The 18,346-nt window shown below is 41.5% G+C and overlaps 1 protein-coding gene across 1 annotated transcript in view; it reads left to right on the top strand.

Moving 5' to 3' along the window:
* The first annotated feature begins 1,355 nt into the window (after nucleotides 1-1,355).
* Nucleotides 1,356-18,346, top strand: part of CHRNA7 (cholinergic receptor nicotinic alpha 7 subunit) — a 120,490-nt gene continuing 103,499 nt past the window's right edge. Inside the window, exons 1-2 of the mRNA XM_007459893.1 lie at nucleotides 1,356-1,461; nucleotides 1,736-1,875. Coding sequence (XP_007459955.1) covers nucleotides 1,416-1,461; nucleotides 1,736-1,875 — 186 coding nt within the window. The 5' untranslated portion in view covers nucleotides 1,356-1,415. The remainder of the gene's footprint in view (nucleotides 1,462-1,735; nucleotides 1,876-18,346) is intronic.

Raw genomic sequence — 18,346 nt, 5'->3', positions numbered from 1 at the left:
TCATTGCAAGGCTGACATAATTCTTTGTTTTTCCATATCACATAACTGCCTTGGTTGCCCTTTACTGCTGCTGGGGTAAATTCAAGGGCAGTCACATTTTGGTAAGCTTTTCCCTAGTTTTTGGTGCCATCCAGGAATCCTGGGCCTTATGCAGTTCAGAGATGTGGGCATTGCCTCTGCTGGTCCACAGCGATCTCAGATCCTGGTGGAGCTCAGATTCTCTGGGGCCTGACGAAAGTGAGCTGCAGAACCCCCTGAGTGGGCACAGGGAACCCCTCTGCACTCAGCCTTCTGCAACATGCTTGCTGAGAGCAAAGGGGATAGTGTCTACACACCACTTTTGAAGGCCCTCGTCAGCATTCTCTCTCCCATCCTCTTCCAGAACCATGACCCCTCCTCAATATCTAGGATGTAACTAAGCCCCTGACCCCTTTGACTGGTGTCTGCTCTGAGCTTCCTCTTGGCAATTAATTCTCTCGGCCCCAGAAAAAAAAAAAACAATGCCTAGATCACACTACCAAGTTTTGACTGTCCTTCTGGCAAGCCGTGGGGAGTTAACTTTTCAACATTTTCAATCGCCTTTAAAAGAGAACGAGATATAAAGAGGATATGCACTGGGAATTCCATCACACACTTTTGCAGAGTCTCCTCCCTGTAGAACGCCTCCCTGGCGGACTTCGCCTCTCCTCTTGGCACCTCCAGAACTGGCTGAGAAGCAGGCTGGTGATGCCCAGCAAATGCATGCTGAAAGTACATCCACGACCAGCGGGAGGTTGGAGGGGCCTGTCTCAGGTCTATCTCGTCTCCTTGGAGGGAGTCGCGAACCTGTGGGAGCCCGGTTACCAGGCGCTGCACCCCGCCCCGGCGGGGGGTAGGAAGGGCCCTGGAGAACCGGACCCTTGAGGGTCCCGGCGTTCTCCCACCGACCCGGCGCAGCTTCTGAGAGCATCAGCGAGCGGAGTGGGGACAAAGGACAGAAGGGACCGGCAGAGCCCGGTCTTGGACAGCCTCTGGAGCGCGGGGACCGCTTGGTGGAGACCGAGGCGGGGCGGGGTCGCACCTCCCCGGGAGCGCTCGGGCTGCTGTCCCCCACTGCGGCCGCCTAGCCGCCCGAGGGCCGGCGGGCGGGGGGGGGGGGGGGGGCCCGGGGGGCTTCTGGCTCGGCCTTGGGCTCAAAGGGCTCGGCCTTGATGGCTTCCAGGAAAAACCCCACCTCCCCAGTGGCTACGGCTTCTAACTCTTCCTTGGGCGCTTCCACTTTGACTGATGGGGGCAGGAGAGGCGCGCGGGGGTGGCCGGGGCGGGGGCGCGCGCTCGGCTCTTTAAAGGCGCGCGAGCCTAATCGCGAAGAGGGGCTCTGCGGCCGCAGGCACAGGCCCGGGCCGACTTCCGAGACGCGCAGCTCCGGCCCCAAAATGCGCCGCTTACTGTGCCTGGTGCTGGCCGCGTCGCTCCTGCACGGTAAAGCCGCTGGTCTCCTCGCCGTCCACTCTTCGTCCGCGGGATCCCGGGCGCATCCCGGGTGGCTTGGGGCGCCCCGCGCCGGGCCCGGGTTTGGGGGTTCGCTCCCGCCGGGGGCGGCGGGGGTCGCTGTCGGCGGTGCGGGGGGGAAGGCGAGCCCTGCGCGTCTGGGCTGCGCTGCTTGGGCGGCCGGGGGTGCGGGCAGGGGGCGCGGGGCGCATCCCCTCTGGCCTTCCTTGAGCAGCCCGCCCGGCTCTTCTCTCCTCTCCTGAAGTGTCCCTGCAAGGCGAGTTCCAGAGGAAGCTCTACAAGGACCTGGTCAAGAACTACAACCCTTTGGAGAGACCCGTGGCCAACGACTCGCAGCCGCTCACCGTCTACTTTTCTCTGAGCCTTCTGCAGATCATGGACGTGGTGAGTCCCGGCCCGGCCCTGCCCGCCGCCGCGTGCCTCGGTTTCCCCGGTCGCCTGGGAGGAGCCTGGCGCGCGCCCCGGCCACCTGTGCGCGGGTACTTCAGACCCGCCTTGCCCTCGGTTTAGAAACTCAGGACGGAAGTGTCTCCGTCCCGAGCCGGGAATCCTCAAGAACAGGTCCGAATGATCACGTATTAGTACCCCTTATGGTATAAGTATCGGCATGCAGTCCGACATTTGGAGTCAATTTAGACATTTCTAGGCTTTTCTGCTGCCCGTGGTATGCACCTTCTCTGGGTAGAGGCCTGACCCTGGGCTTTGCAGCTGGTTCATCTGTCCAGGCAAAGGGCCAACTCTGAGCATTTAGACCCCCTCCCCAATTCCAGTAATGGGCATTCTTTGCCTTCCTGGTGAGGGTAGTGCGGGTCGCCTTGCTTTGAGGATGAGCAAAGCTCTGCCGCCGGGATACACTTGTCTGCTCCTTCAGGCAGCTGCTTTCAGCCCCACGGGCTGGCGCACTTCAATTGGCAGATCTGTGTAATATCTGGATAGGTTTGTTCTTTCGCTCTTCTAGACTGCTTTGGATATTCAGTTGTCACATTATTAAATATGGATATTGGATATTCAGCTGGCACATCCTCATATGATATAAATATTTTACAAAAGTGTTTAAGTCATTATAAATGGGTTTCAGTGTCTAGCCTGTACAAGGCATTCATTGGACTGTGCTCTGGAGAAGTGTACAGGTGTGACGCTGTTTCAGGGAGGGAAGAATGTGGTAGGAAGGGGGTGTGAGAATAGCTACAATAGGTAGAAAGTGCTAAGAGCCTCCAGAGGTGTGCAGATTAGAGGTGTAAAAAGACAGGTAAGGTTTCATAGTCCTGAAAATAAAGAGTGCCCGTTCTCTTACACTGATGTATGTTGCATCACTTAACCTAGTTAAATTGCTGTGATGAATAGCTTGCTTTCCCACATGACACCTGTGTTAAATATGTACTTCCTTCTACAGATAGACCTTATGCTTCAAAATATTGAATGTGCGTGCGATGACGTGGGCAGGTTATCACAGAGGAGAGCTGTAAAGGCAGACAAGTGCTGTCTCGTGGGTTACCAGGGCAAAAATTCCCGTTTACAGAGCTTGGGCTGCAGGAAAGGGGAAAGGATGGAGATATGGGGTTAGAGGAAGAGGGGCTGGGAAAGCTGCCCCGGTGTTAAGCGGAGCCATGGTGAAGAAATGGAGTTACAGGGGCTTTGGAGCAGCACAGGCCTGCGGCATTTGGGGAGGCAAGTGCTTTATGGAGCAGCTTCTCTGTTACTTCAGAGAGCTCAGGATTTGTGCTTGGGACCTTTGGTAGGTTCTGGCTCTGCTCGTTTCTGGCTGGTTGTTCTGAGGAAAGTTTCTTAAACATCCTGAGTCTGTATTTTCCAGTTAATACATTGTTCTCACTGTGGATCTAGCCGGGAATGCATTTGACTTCCCAGCCCAGCAATCCTGTGAGCTCATGGAGTGGCCTTGAGCAAATTACTTTACCTTTCTAAGCCCTGTTTCCTCATGTGTAAAATGAGAATAATAATACCCACTTCACAGGGTTTTGAGAGGATTAAATAAGAGAAAGTGCTTGTCACACACTGGTGATTCACTGAAGGTTTGCTTGATCTTCTTTATGTAGCTACTCAACTCAAGGGTTGGGATGTCAGTGCCTAGAAAGGTGGTCTCTTGCCCAAGGTTGCTCATTGGTTAGAGGCAGGGCTGTGTGGAACATCCACATTTGCCTTGCAAGTCCTTTGCATCTCCTGCCTTCTTTAGAATCTGTAACTTCTTTTGCAGAAAGAAGTCAGCTTAATTTATTTAAACTGCCTGAGTGTAACTGATTGAATGTAACTATCCTGAGATCCTGGGTGAAAAGGAAGTCTCTCTATTAGAAATAATGAAATATGCAAACATTTGTATTCCAGCAGGACTCGGCTCTGTCTGGTTTTGAAGCAGAGCCAGGGCTTTCCAGCCAGACTCTTGGGACCCTGGACAGAGATACAGTGACTCATAAGTGATTCATGTGGCAGAGCCCTAACTGTTGTCAGGTTCTTTTTACAAATTTTGTTCCAGGGGTCCTTTGCCCATTCTGACTGGGCTGTTCCAGAGAACATTTTTTCTCCCAAATCTTGTTATTGTTGCCCTTTCTGCCAGCAGAGATTTCCTGGCGGGAGTAATAGGGAGATATGTGTGATTCTACATATCTTATTTTCATGGAAGATCATTTACCTGTTTATCAACTTATTTCACACACACTTATTGAAGGACTTGTGGACGTTGCTAGATTCTGGGAATTTATACCTGGTTAAGGGATTATTTCTACTTCTAGAATTCACAGTCTATCTAGGGAGACTGACGTGTAAATCCAAGATGACATCACGTGTAATTGAACACAAATGTCCGTAAAGTGGTACAGACACACATAGTAGGAAATATTTACTTCCAGCCAGGGTGGCTAGGAATTAGATTTCTAAAGGTGAGTAGAAGTTTGCCAGTTGGAGAAAATAAGAAAGGCTTTCCAGGTGAGACGAACAGGGTGAGGAAAGATGAGAGTGGGGTGAGGACAGCACACCCTCAACAAGGTGTGTTCTGTGGAACACTGGCTCCCAGTTGATCTTCGCTGCGGGTTTTGCTGAAAAACTTTTCAGAAACTTGAATGTGCTATGTGTATTGAGAATTTTTTAAAGGAGGGATATCATACTAGCAAAACTACTAACTTTCTCTTAGGTACCCTTTTGTAAGAATGATGTTCTAGAAACACACCTTGCAAGGATGGGGTTATCTTTTGGTGGGAGGGCTGAGGTGAGTTCATACCGTAGACAGAAGAGGTGTTGAACGTGAGGTGTGTCAAGTGGCTCTGCAGAGTTTACATTTTGCCCTGGACCCTCGCCTGGGTATCTCCCAGGACATGAGGCAGAGGTGGTGGTGTGCTAGAAGATTTGTGAAGCTGCAAGACCAGCTTGCCATTGCATATTTTCCTAGAAATGGAAACAGTCCAAACCATTATATTTGTATTCAATCCAACAAGTATAAATTATAGACTAGAATGAAAAAAATGTGCATAAATTTCTAAAGACAAAGCCTGTGGTTTTAGAGGGATAGTTTTACCAGGCCCCCTTGGTGAGGCATGAGGTGAAGCATGGGAAGGGGTGGTGGATTTTTAATCAAGAGGAGGGATGTTACTAGATCTGTGTTTAGATCGAGGATGCTGAGGGCAGTGTACATGTGGGACAGATTAAAGAGAAGAGGAAGTGTAGGCAAAGGATGAAGAGGTCGAAACTAGAATGGTCACTGTGGGAATGTGGAGACGTGGACAGATTCCAGAGACATTTTGGATATACTATCTATGATATATAACCGTGTATGTGAACTTCATATAGGTATATAGATAAATTTATTAAGTGAAAGTACCTAAATGCATACTCTGACTTATGGTGATTATTAATTTACTTCATGGGCTTGTATCTGGGCTGGGAATGAGATAATACCTAAGAAATCATTTTGAAGTGATGCAAGTGTAAGGTTCTTAAACTACCAACAGTTTCCGTAATACTTCTCCTTTGTGCATGCCATTTAGTCATTCACCTGTACACATATATCTGAAGGCCATTCCGAGTGTTGATTTGCATAAAATAAATGTGTACAGTTATGAAAGCATGGCCAGAAGGCAAGGTATTTAAAATGAATAATAGGAATCAACACAAAATTATACGGAAATGTATAATATATAATAATGCATGGATGATTTTTGTTCTTTTGTACATTTGGGATTGCAGAGTCAACCTTTTAGAAGCTTTAGTCACAAGACAGCAGAACAAAGTGGTTGTGCATTTGGGGTTTGCTACTGCAGAGGGCAGGCATGGGTGTGGAGCCCAGTATCTGAGGGCTTGTGTGTTATCTGAAATCCCTTGGCCTCTGCTCTGGTTTGTCAGACTTACGATTTTATATTTACTGTTCACTATGTAAAATGCTACAACTCTAACTTAATATTACCAAATATTTGCTGTAAAAATTGCACACCTTGAAGACAGTCTATGAAGAAAACCCAAGGTGCAGTTATGTAATTATCCTAATAATGTTTTTATAAATGGTATTTCTTATAGCTACAGATATGTGTTTTGTGCAAGAAATCAAATTAAACAAAAAAAGGACTGCAGGGGGGAAAATCACCCAAATCACCATCACTCAAGGCCTTCTGGTGCAGTTCAGGCTGTCTTTTCTCTGTGTTTTGGGATGTTTAGAGAAATATTTAAAAATTAAAATAGCATAACACCATTATGGCACCTTAAACAATATTAGCAGGCATTACTTTTAAAGTGACATAAATAGGCCAAGTAATAAACTGATTTTTAAAACAAAATTGTGTTCTTTCCCCACTATTACATAACTTTCACCATCACTGCATATTCAATCCCTGTTCCTATTTTTATTTTAGAAATCTCTTAAAAAGTATTTATTGAAATGATTCATGATGTTAGTTCTAAGCCTGGATGCTTTTAAATTTTGTCCCAGATACTGTATGTGAAAAATCACAGAGATAATTTGAAGATCTTGACACTACCTCCCTCCAGTTTTATGTTTGCCTCTGACCAACACACAGGCTATAGGTACCAGCAAGCACAAATCACCTTAATCCAGTTAGTGACTGAGTAGAGGAGGACCTGGGCTTCTGTTCCTGTGAGGGCTGGTTAGTTTCTGAATTTTGCATATATGTTTTAGGGTGTGCAAATAGAGAATTTAGCAGGGTCTTCCTTCTATTCTGAGGACCCTGCACCCCTATTTTTCCTGCTAGCTGTTGAGTCTGCCAAGAACTGTTTAAACTTTTGGCATTGTAGGCGTCGCTTTAGAAATCATCACATGGCTCTGGAAAAATGGCCCCAGATCCTGTTATTTTCCTAAACTTCCCTTTTCTGGACCTTGACCCTGCTGTTCGTCATTGCCCTGCTAGTTATCTGGTGCCTTCATGCACATGATCATTGCATTTTTCTAATTATCCTCACCGGAGGGCTGGTGAGAACTACCTTGTTCATCATTGCTGGTAGCAGAACTGAAATTCTAAATTAAAACTTGTTTACCATGCACCTTTGTAATTGATCCAGATTTATTAAGGTAGAAATTGTATACCTCTTAAACCTCTTTATGGCTGTGGAACATAAACGTACAAAATTCTTTTAGCTTTATAGGCTGGGGATAATGAGCACTTTTAATAAAGGAAGCTTTCTTGTAAATGTTGCCTTTCAAGTCTACCCCTGAAGATATTCCCCAAAGGCTCAGTTCTCTCAGAGCTCCTGATTCATCCTTGACATGCTGTTAAAGGAAGAGAAGTGGTCTTGTCATGGAGAGATGCCAGTGAAAATCTCTGCTCCCTTATTGATTTATCAGGATTAGGTAGTGTTTTACTCCTTAGAGAAGACGAAAGTAATTTGGAACTTTCTGATTCCCATGCTCTTTATTTCAGTGATCTCCTTATTCACACTCTACATTAGCTATAAACTGTTTTAGCAAAAAGAGCCCTCAAAGTAAAAACCAAAACCATTGTAAAAGTTTGCATGTGCACATTTATTTGTATATAAACACACACACACACACACCTATTACTCTTATCTCTCCTTTTTGAATATTTTTTTGGATATCATAAGACATCACATAATATGCTTAAGTTTCCAAGAGAAAAAGCTAGAAGTTACAGCAAAAGCCATGGAGTCATAGCTCCCAGAGAGCCAAATAATTGAAACTAACATGAAATTAAGTAAGGAATTGTTTAAAATCCTGCAGGGGAGGAGGCTGTGGGAGAGGCCTGGACACAGGGCTGACTCCATTCTCTGAGTCAGGTAGTCAGGTAGTAGAAGGAGGAGCTGATGCTGGCGGTGGGCAGAAGAGGGGGAACATTGTGGCTGCCGTGGTTAATGAGATGACTCCCAGCGTGGGAAATTTATTCTGGGATCATTGAGGGCAAATTGTCAGTAAAGATTGCTGTCTTGGGGTAAAAGAGGTGGTGTCTGAGCAAGAATAAATGTGTTTATTTTGTGGAGAGAAGGCAAGTGGTCAGGTTGAGTTCCAGGTGTTTTGAAACGTTAGAATCGTAAAATGTTTTTCTACTCTACTGCAGCCGTCTTCAGAAGCTCACACATACAGTGTGTCATATGGAGGGGCTCAGATTAAGCAAATTAATCAGAGGCTGCTCACTGATTGATTAAACTCAAATTGATAACATTTACAATTGAAATCACTGGTCTGGAAACATTCATTTATTCACTGTTTTTTCTTAAGATGTTTTATTGACATTTGCAGTAACCTTTAATATGCTGGCTAGCTCTTAGGCAGATTTCACTTTTGAAGTCATTTTCAACTTTGAATTGCAGTGTAATATGTATCCACCGTGTAGCACAATATCAAAACCAACTTGGTGAATTATCACAGTGAACCCACGCAGGTAACCAACCACCCAAGACGGCTCTTCCCCCCTTTTTTCCCACTGGAAAACCATTAACATGAAGTCAAGTGCAAGGGTTTAGTTTTGCCCTTCTCCAGAACTTTATACAAGTGGAATCACACAAGCACACAATATGTATTCTTTTACTCACTTTTATTTTTGTGAGAGTCACCCAAGTTCTTGCCTGTTGCTGCAGTTTATTCATTTTTATCAAGTGGATATAATATGATTTGTTATTCTGTTGATGGAGATTTAAGTTGTTTCTAGCTTTTGTCTTATGAAGGACACTGCCATGAATATTCTAATTGCTCATGTCTTTTGATGCACATGTATTTGTATTTCTATCACGTATGTATATATATAGGAGGGGACTAGCCAGGCCATAGGATGCCATATCTTTAACTTTTCCAGATGAAGCCAAACCCTTTTCAAAATGATTATACCAATTAACATTCTCACCAGCAGCGTCTGAAAAATTCTTCTTGTTCTACATAATCACCCACACTCTGGATTTTAGTCTTTTAAATTTACCATTCTGGTGGGTGCGGAGTGATACTTCCTTGTGATTTTCATTAGCAGTTTCCTGATTACCAATAAAGTCGAGGACATTTTCATTTGTTAATTTTCCACTTGGATATCATCTTCTCTTACAAAGTGTTACAAAGTGTTTATTCATATCTCTTGTCTATTTTTATCTTTGTGTGTGGTGTGTGTGTGTGTGTGTGTGTGTGTGTGTGTGTGGTTTTGTTTTTTCCTTATTGGTATTTGTATGAGTTTTTCTGTATTATGGACATGAGCCCTTTGTAAAATATTTTTGCAAGTATTTTCTTTGACTCTTTGGCTGGTCTTTTCACTCTTCATGTTCTTTCCCTCTTTTGTAAACTTTTAATTGAAGTAGAATATGCTTACAGATAAATGGTATCTTTTGATGAACAGAAATTCTTAATTGCCTAATTTTGTAATTCGTTTCTTCTGTGTTTAGGGCTTATGTTATCTTTAGAAAGTCTTACCTTTCCTCAAGCTCATGAAGATACTTTGCTATATATTTGCTTTTACAGGCTTTTTATTGTTCACGTGGAAATCTTGACTGATGATTATTTTGTTTTTCAAGGAAAATTGAAGGGTTGTTAGTGTAATGACTGCACATTTAGACATTGTATTGTCCACTGTGTCTGCCCCCAAATGGACATTTCAGTTATTTAGTGTTATTTAGTGTGTGCATAATACGGAGAAAATGTAGGAGCTGTGACATTTTTAATATGACACAAATGAACCTATCTACAAAACAGAAAGAGACTCACAGACATAGAAAACAGATTTGTGGTTGCCAAGGAGCGGGTAGGGGAGGGATGGATTGGGAGTTTGGGGTTAGCAGATGCAAAGTAGTAAAAATGAATAAAGCAGGGATTACAAACTATAGCCCACAGATTAAAAATCTGCCCACTGCCTGTTTTTGTAAATAAAGTCTTCGTGGAACACACACACACAAATAAATGTCAGCAGGGCACACACAACATTTACAGAGCCAACAGTAAAGGATTTCTGAAAAGTCCTGGGCCCTCTCCACATTTCCCATTGCTGACCATTTCCCAAAGACCTTCAGCTGCCTCTGTTTCTGATTATGACTCCTATTTTAATACTCTGTTTATAGTCCTCTTCCTGGATTGATCAACTTTACCCATTTTCTGTGAATTCCTGTTATGACAGACATGAACTTGGCTCATTCACAGCTCTCCCCACCTCCTCTCTTAACCTCTGTTCTCACTTCTTCCACTGCTCACTTTTGCATCTTCAGAAGGGCAAAACGGGTTAAGGGCGTTGACAGGATGGTGACAGAAGGAAATTAACCTTCCGGTGGTGAGCATGCTGCAGTGTGTACAGAGGTTGAAATGTAATGTACAGGTCAAACTTATATGGTATTATAAACCAATATTGTGATATCAATTGTATGTGAAATCTAAAATATGACACAAACATATCTAGAAAGAGAAACAGACTCACAGACATAGAGAACAGACTTGTGGTTGCTAAGGGGAAGAGGGGTTGGCAGAGGGATGGATTGGGAATTTGGGATTAGCAGATGCAAACTATTATATATAGAATGGATAAATAACAAGGTCCTACTGTATAGCACAGGGAGCTATATTCAATATCCTGTGATAAACCATAATGGAAAAGAATATGAAAAAGAATGTATATGTATAACTGAATCACTTTGTTGTATAGCAGAAACTAGTACAACATTGTAAATCAACTATACTTCAATAAAATAAATTTTAAAAAGTTACCTCAATAAAAAATTAAGAGTAATCTTAACTATATCTACAAACTAACTTGGTGAGAAAAAAAAAAAAAAAGACAGTCTTAAAGCTTCTTGTTATTTCTGTCACCCGGAATTCAGTTTTCCTTTTCTGTAATATCACTCCCGTTCTGTCCCTACTTCTCTCGAAGTCCTTCCATCTCCATGTTGATAACATGTACATTCCATTCTTTAGCCATATTTAATTTCTTTGTAATTTAAAGTTGGCTTGATTCAACCTAAAAAGAAAAAAAAAGCAGCCCTCATGATTCTGTGACAGTGTAAGCACTGTTCTCTGCAAAACCATTTTTCTAAGCCCCTGTTTCCTTCTGTGTGGGTTTAGTGCTGTGGCTTCCATGCCATTCAGTTGAGTGTTCCTGTTGTCAGCTGATCTGGGGTCAAGCTGAGATGCTCTCCCTTTTTATCTTCTTCACCAAACCTTATTGTACCTTCCTTTCCCGATCTCCTTGGTCACGCTGTCCATCCTCTGTGTCCTCCTTTTGCTGTTCTCTCTGTCCTTTGTACATTTGCCCCTCTTTCTCTGAGGATACCGCTTGGAGAGTTTTCCTTTCCTTCTTTAATTTTGTAGTTCATTTGTTTTAAACCAAACAATGTTATTTCTTCTAGGGTAGGGTTACTTTTCTGCCTTTCTTTTAATTTTGATTATTTGTCTTTCTGTTTATTTTTACTATTTGTTTGGCAAGACTTCCTAAAGTGCCTCCTGATTCTTAGTATTCTCTTCCTATTTTTAAATTAGGGAACAGAAACATTGGTAGAAGTGCCATATCAGATGGGGGCTGTTACATTTTTGAGGACCCTAAATGCTCAAGGACTGAATGCTTTGCTTCAAGGCACCTCTTTTTTTTAATAGATCTTTACTGGAGTATAATTGCTTCACATTACTGTGTTAGTTTCTCTTCTTCGTTAGCTTCTTTGTTCCCTAATTCAGGGCTGTCCAATAGAAATGTAATAGCCCCAGATGTGATTTTAGATTTTCTGGTGGTCACATTTAAAAAGGAAAATGGTGCAGGGAACATTAATTTTAATAAGTATCTTACTTAGCCTAGTATTCCTAAATTATTAAAGTTGCAATGGATAGCAAACATAAAAAATGTTAATGAGATAGTTAATGCTTTTAGGGGAGGGCAGAGCTAAGCTGTGGAAATCCTGTGTGTTAGGCTCACAGCACTGGCCACACATCCATGACTCAAGAGCCACGTTTTGGAGTGGCTACCATATTGTACTGTACAGCGCTCACTGATCAGATCAATTTGTTTGAGTTTTCACTCCGTGGAGTGAGGAGAAAACTGGTTGCTCATTATTGTCAGAAGGGAGTTGACAAAGCTTTCTCTGAATTCACCTGTGACAGCTCCACTCCATACTCCCTGCCCTCCTCCAGACTCAGGGCACTTCTGAACTCTATGGGTTTCTACATGGCAGACCTGCTACCTCCATCCTGAAGCCCCCTCCCCAGTGTTCAGCACAGGGCTTCCTTCATCTACTTTTGCAGTTACCAAACCTCCGTCTGTGTGTGTGTTCTCTTCTTGTAGTGTATTGAAATACCTTGTCTTTTTATGGCCCCATTCCCATTCTCTTTGTTTTGGGAAGTTTATACCTGTCGACTGAAAAAAATGCACAAGCTAAAAGTTGAGAATTATGTTTTATATGGTGGACAGAACTGAGGACTTAGGCCCGGGAGGCAGCCTCTCAGGTAGCTCTGAGCGACGTCTCGTCTCTGAAGAGGGAAGGGAGGAGCCAGGGTATATGGGAGCTTTTGCAACAAAGACCAAGTGGTCAGAACATCAGAAGATTACTGTTAATTAAAGAAAACCAGACATCTCAAGTTAAGGAATTCAGTGCTTTTCTATGTATGGGAAGATGCGAGAGTCTGGGCTCACTGAAATCATTCCTTTGATGTGCACCTCAGCTCTCTCGGGCCAGTATCCTGTGCTTTCTCATCCTGAGTCCCATCAGGGTGCATGTTTGGGGGTGGCTGCAGTGACCGACTGCTTGATAGCGGGCATCCTGTTTCCATCCCACGTTCCCTCAGGGCTCACCACCCAGGGAGGCTGTAATATGATGGCTTGATGGCTGCAACATCCTCTGTTTCCTGATATGGCAGGCAACATGTTTTCATTGACATACTGTTTCCCTTCTTTATTTTAATTTGAGTGGTCTTGGGGGAAAAGGGGAAATAGATCAGTATAAGCTGACATCTTAAGCTAGAAACTTAAAGGATACTCTTATCAGCAAATAAGCAAACGGGCAAAATGTATGTTATTTTCTCTTTTTAATTAATTATTTGATTCACAAATCCATGTCAGTATTTCTGCAATATCATTTTGATATATTTTTTTAAATTTCTGAGATATACATTTTAAAGTAATAACTAGAATTATGACTTCTAACATTATACCAAAACATATAAGATTTTTAGAGAATTCATGTAATGTCTGAAACATTTATATATAACTTACTTCCATACAAATTACCCAAGGAAAGTTTAGTATTGGTTTTTTTATTTGTTTGTTTTTTTATACTGCAGGTTCTTATTAGTCATCAGTTTTATACACATTAGTGTATACATGTCAATCCCAATTGCCCAATTCAGCACACCACCATCCCCACCCCACCGCGGTTTTCCCCCCTTGGTGTCCATATGTTTGTTCTCTACATCTGTGTCTCAACTTCTGCTCTGCAAACCGGTTCATCTGTACCATTTTTCTAGGTTCCACATACATGCGTTAATACACAATATTTGTTTTTCTCTTTCTAACTTACTTCACTCTGTATGACAGTCTCTAGATCCATCCACATCTCAACAAATAACTCAATTTCGTTCCATTTTATGGCTAAGTAATATTCCATTATATATATGTACCACATCTTCTTTATCCATTCATCTGTTGATGGGCATTTAGGTTGCTTCCATGACCTCGCTATTGTAAATAGTGCTGCAGTGAAGATCCGGGTGCATGTGTGTTTTTGAATTACGGTTTTCTCTGGGTATATGCCCAGTAGTGGGATCGCTGGATCATATGGTAATTCTATTTTTAGTTTTTTAAGGAACCTCCATACTGTTCTTCATAGTGGCTGTATCAATTTACATTCCCACCAACAGTGCAAGAGGGTTCCCTTTTCTCCACACCCTCTCCAGCATTTGTTGTTTGTAGATTTTCTGATGATGCGCATTCTAACTGGTGTGAGGTGATACCTCATTGTAGTTTTGATTTGCATTTCTCTAATAATTAGTGATGTTGAGCAGCTTGTCATGTGCTTCTTGGCCACCTGTATGTCTTCTTTGGAGAAATGTCTATTTAGGTCTTCTGCCCATTTTCAGATTGGGTTATTTCTTTAATTTGAGCTGCATGAGCTGTTTACATATTTTGGAGATTAATCCTTTGTCCGTTGACTCGTTTGCAAATATTTTCTCCCATTCTGAGGGTTGTCTTTTCATCTTGTTTATGGTTTCCTTTGCTGAGTAAAAACTTTGAAGTTTCATTAGGTCCCATTTGTTTATTTTTCTTTTTATTTCCATTACTCTAGGAGTTGGATCAAAAATTATCTTGCTGTGATTTATATCAAAGAGTGTTCTTCCTATGCTTTCCTCTAAGAGTTTTATAGTGTCCAGTCTTACATTTAGGTCTCGAATCCATTTTGAGTTTATTTTTGTGTATGGTGTTAGGGAGTGTTCTAATTTCATTCTTCTACATGTAGCTGTCCAGTTTTCCCCGCACCACTTATTGAAGAGACTGTCTTTTTGCCATTGTATATCCTTGCCTCCTTTGTCATAGATTAGTTGACCATAGGTGCCTGGGTTTAACTCTGGGCTTTCTATCTTTTTCCATTGATCTACATTTCTGTTTTTGTGCCAGTACCGTATTGTCTTGATTACTGTAGCTTTGTAGTATAGTCTGAAGTCAGGGAGTCTGATTCCTCCAGATCCGTTTTTTTCCCTCAAGACTGCTTTGGCTATTCCTGGTCTTTTGTGTCTCCATACAAATTTTAAGGTGATTTGTTGTAGTTCCGTAAAAAATGCCATTGGTAATTTGATAGCGATTGTATTGAATCTATAGATTGTTTTGGGTAGTATAGTCATTTTCACAATATTGATTCTTCCAATCCAAGAACATGGTATATCTCTCCATCTGTTTGTATCATCTTTAATTTCTTTCATCAGTGTCTTATAGTTTTCTGCATACAGGTCTTTTGTCTCCCTAGGTAGGTTTATTCCTAGGTATTTTATTCTTTTTGTTGCAGTGGTAAATGGGAGTGTTCCCTTAATTTCCCTTTCATTTTTCATCATTAGTGTATAGGAATGTAAGAGATTTCAGTGCATTAATTTTGTATCCTGCAACTTTACCAAATTCATTGATTAGCTCTAGTAGTTTTCTGGTGGCATCTTTAGGATTCTCTATGTATAGTATCATGTCATCTGCAAACAGTGACAGTTTTACTTCTTCTTTTCTGATTTGTATTTCTTTTATTTCTTTATCTTCTCTGATTGCCGTGGCTAGGACTTCCAAAACTATTTTGATTAATAGTGGTGAGAGTGGACATCCTTGTCTTGTTCCTCATCTTAGAGGAAATGCTTTTAGTTTTTCACCATTGAGAATGATGTTTGCTGTGGGTTTGTCGTATATGGCCTTTATTATGTTGAGGTAGGTTCCCTCTATGCCCACACTCTGGAGAGTTTTTATCATAAATGGGTGTTGAATTTTGTCAAAAGCTTTTTCTGCATCTATTGAGATGATCATATGGTTTTTATTCTTCAATTTGTTAGTATGGTGTATCACATTGATTGACTTGCGTATACTGAAGAATCCTTGCATCCCTGGGATAAATCCCACTTGATCATGGTGTATGATCCTTTTAATGTGTTGTTGGATTCTGTTTGCTAGTATTTTGTTGAGGATTTTTGCATCTATATTCATCAGTGATATTGGTCTGTAATTTTCTTCTTTTGTAGTATCTTTGTCTGGTTTTGGTATCAGGGTGATGCTGGCCTCATAAAATGAGTTTGGGATTGTTCCTTCCTCTGCAATTTTTTCCAAGAGTTTGAGAAGGGTGGGTGTTGGCTCTTCTCTAAATGTTTGATAGAATTCACCTGTGAAGCCATCTAGTCTTGGACTTTTGTTTGTTGGAAGATTTTTAAACCCAGTTTCAATTCCATTACTTGTGATTGTTCTGTTCATATTTCTGTTTCTTCCTGGTTCAGTCTTGGGAGGTTATACCTTTCTAAGAATTTGTCCATTTCTTCCAGGTTGTCCATTTTATTGGCGTAGAGTTGCTTGTAGTAGTCTCTTAGGATGCTTTGTATTTCTGCAGTGTCTGTTGTGACTTCTCCTTTTTCATTTCTAATTTTATTGATTTGAGTCCTTTCCTTCTTTTTCTTGATGATAAACAATTTTGTTTATCTTCTCAAAGAACCAGCTTTTAGTTTTGTTGATCTTTGCTATTGTGTTCTTTGTTTCTATTTCATTTATTTCTACTCTGATCTTTATGATTTCTTTCCTTCTGCTAAATTTCGGTTTTGTTTGTTCTTCTTTCTCTAGTTCCTTTAGGTGTAAGGTTAGATTGTTTACTTGAGTTTCTTCTTGTGTCTTGAGGTAGGCTTGTGTAGCCATAGACTTGCTTCTTAGAACTGCCCTTGCTGCATCCCATAGGTTTTGGATAGTCGTGTTTTCATTGTCATTTGTATCTAGGTATTTTTTGATTTCCTCTTTGATTTCTTCAGTGATCTCTTGGTTATTTAGTAATGTATTGTTTAGCCTCTATGTGTTTGTGTTTTTTACGTTTTTTTCCCTGTAATTCATTTCTAATCTCTTAGCATTGTGGTCAGAAAAGATGCTTGATATGATTTCAATTTTCTTAAATTTACTGAGGCTGGATTTGTGACCCAAGATGTGATCTATCCTGGAGAATGTTCCATGCGCACTTGAGAAGAAAGGATCATCTGCTGTTTTTGGATGGAATGTCCTATAAATATCAATTAAATCTATCTGGTCTGTTGTGTCATTTAAAGCTTCTGTTTCCTTATTTATTTTCATTTTGGATGATCTGTCCATTGGTGTAAGTGAGGTGTTAAAGTCCCCCAATATTATTGTGTTACTGTTTGTTTCCTCTTTTATAGGTGTTAGCAGTTGCCTTATGTATTGAGGTGCTCCTATGTTGGGTGCATGTATATTTATAATTGTTATATCTTCTTTCTGGATTGATCCCTTGATCATTATGTAGTGTCCTTCTTGTCTCTTGTAACATTCTTTATTTTAAAGTCTATTTTATCTGATATGAGTATAGCTAGTCCATCTTTCTTTTGATTTCCCCTTGCATGGAGTTTTTTTTTCCATCCCCTCACTTTCAGTCTGTATGTGTTCCTAGGTCTGAAGTGGGTCTCTTGTAGACAGCATATATATGGGTCTTGTTTTTGTATCCATTCAGTAAGCCTGTGCCTTTTGGTTGGAGCATTTAATCCATTCACGTTTAAGCTGATTATCGATATGTATGTTCCTTTCACCATTTTCTTAATTGTTTTGGGTTTATTTTTGTAGGTCATTTTCTTTTGTGTTTCCCACTTAGAGAAGTTCCTTTAGCATTTGTTGTACAGCTGGTTTGGTGGTGCTGAATTCTCTTAGCTTTTGCTTGTCTGTAAAGCTTTTGATTTCTCCATCAAATCTAAATGAGATCCTTTCTGGGTAGAGTAATCTTGGTTGTAGGTTCTTCCCTTTCATCACTTTAAGTAGATCATGCCACTCCCTTCTGGCTTGTAGCGTTTCTGCTGAGAAATCTGTTGTTAACCTTACGGGAGTTCCTTTGTATGTTATTTGTCATTTTTCCCTTGCTGCTTTCAATATTTTTTCTTTGCCTTTAATTTTTGCCAGTTTGACTACTATGTGTCTCGGCATGTTTCTCCTTTGGTTTATCCTGTATGGGACTCACTGCACTTTCTGGACTTGGGTGGCTATTTCTTTTCCCGTGTTAGGGAAGTTTTGGACTGTAATCTCTTCAAATATTTTCTCTGGTCCTTTCTCTCTCTATTCTCCTTCTGGGACCCCTGTAATGCAAATGTTCTTAAGTTTAATGTTGTCCCAGAGGTCTCTTAGGGTGTCTTCATTTCTTTTCATTCTTTTTTCTTTATTCTGTTCCGCAGCAGTGAATTCCACCATATTGTCTTCCAGGTCACTTATCCGTTCTTCTGCCTCAGTTATTCTGCTATTGATTCCTTCTAGTGTATTTTTCATTTCAGTTATTGTATTGTTCATCTCTGTTTGTTTGTTCTTTAATTCTTCTAGGTCTTGGTTAAACATTTCTTCCATCTTCTCGGTCTTCGCTTCCGTTCTTTTTCCAAGGTCCTGGATCATATTCACTATCATTATTCTGAATTCTTTTTCTGGAATGTTGCCTATCTCCACTTCATTTAGTTGTTTTTCTGGGGTTTTATCTTGTTCCTTCATCTGGTACATAGCCCTCTCCCTTTTCATCTTGTTTATCTTTCTGTGAATGGGTTTTTTTTTTCCACAGGCTGCAGGATTGTAGTTCTTGCTTCTGCTTTTTGCCCTCTGTTGGATGAGGCTATCTAAGAGGCCTGTGTAAGTTTCCTGATGGGAGGGACTGGTGGTGGGTAGAGCTGACTGTTGCTCTGGTGGGCAGAGCTCAGTAAAACTTTAATCCATTTGACTGTTGATGGGTGGGGCTGGGTTCCCTCCCT

This window comes from Lipotes vexillifer, unplaced genomic scaffold, assembly GCF_000442215.2.
Source record: "Lipotes vexillifer unplaced genomic scaffold, Lipotes_vexillifer_v1.1 scaffold360, whole genome shotgun sequence".
Lineage (NCBI taxonomy): Eukaryota > Metazoa > Chordata > Mammalia > Artiodactyla > Lipotidae > Lipotes > Lipotes vexillifer.
This window is presented reverse-complemented; position numbering and strand designations above follow the sequence as displayed.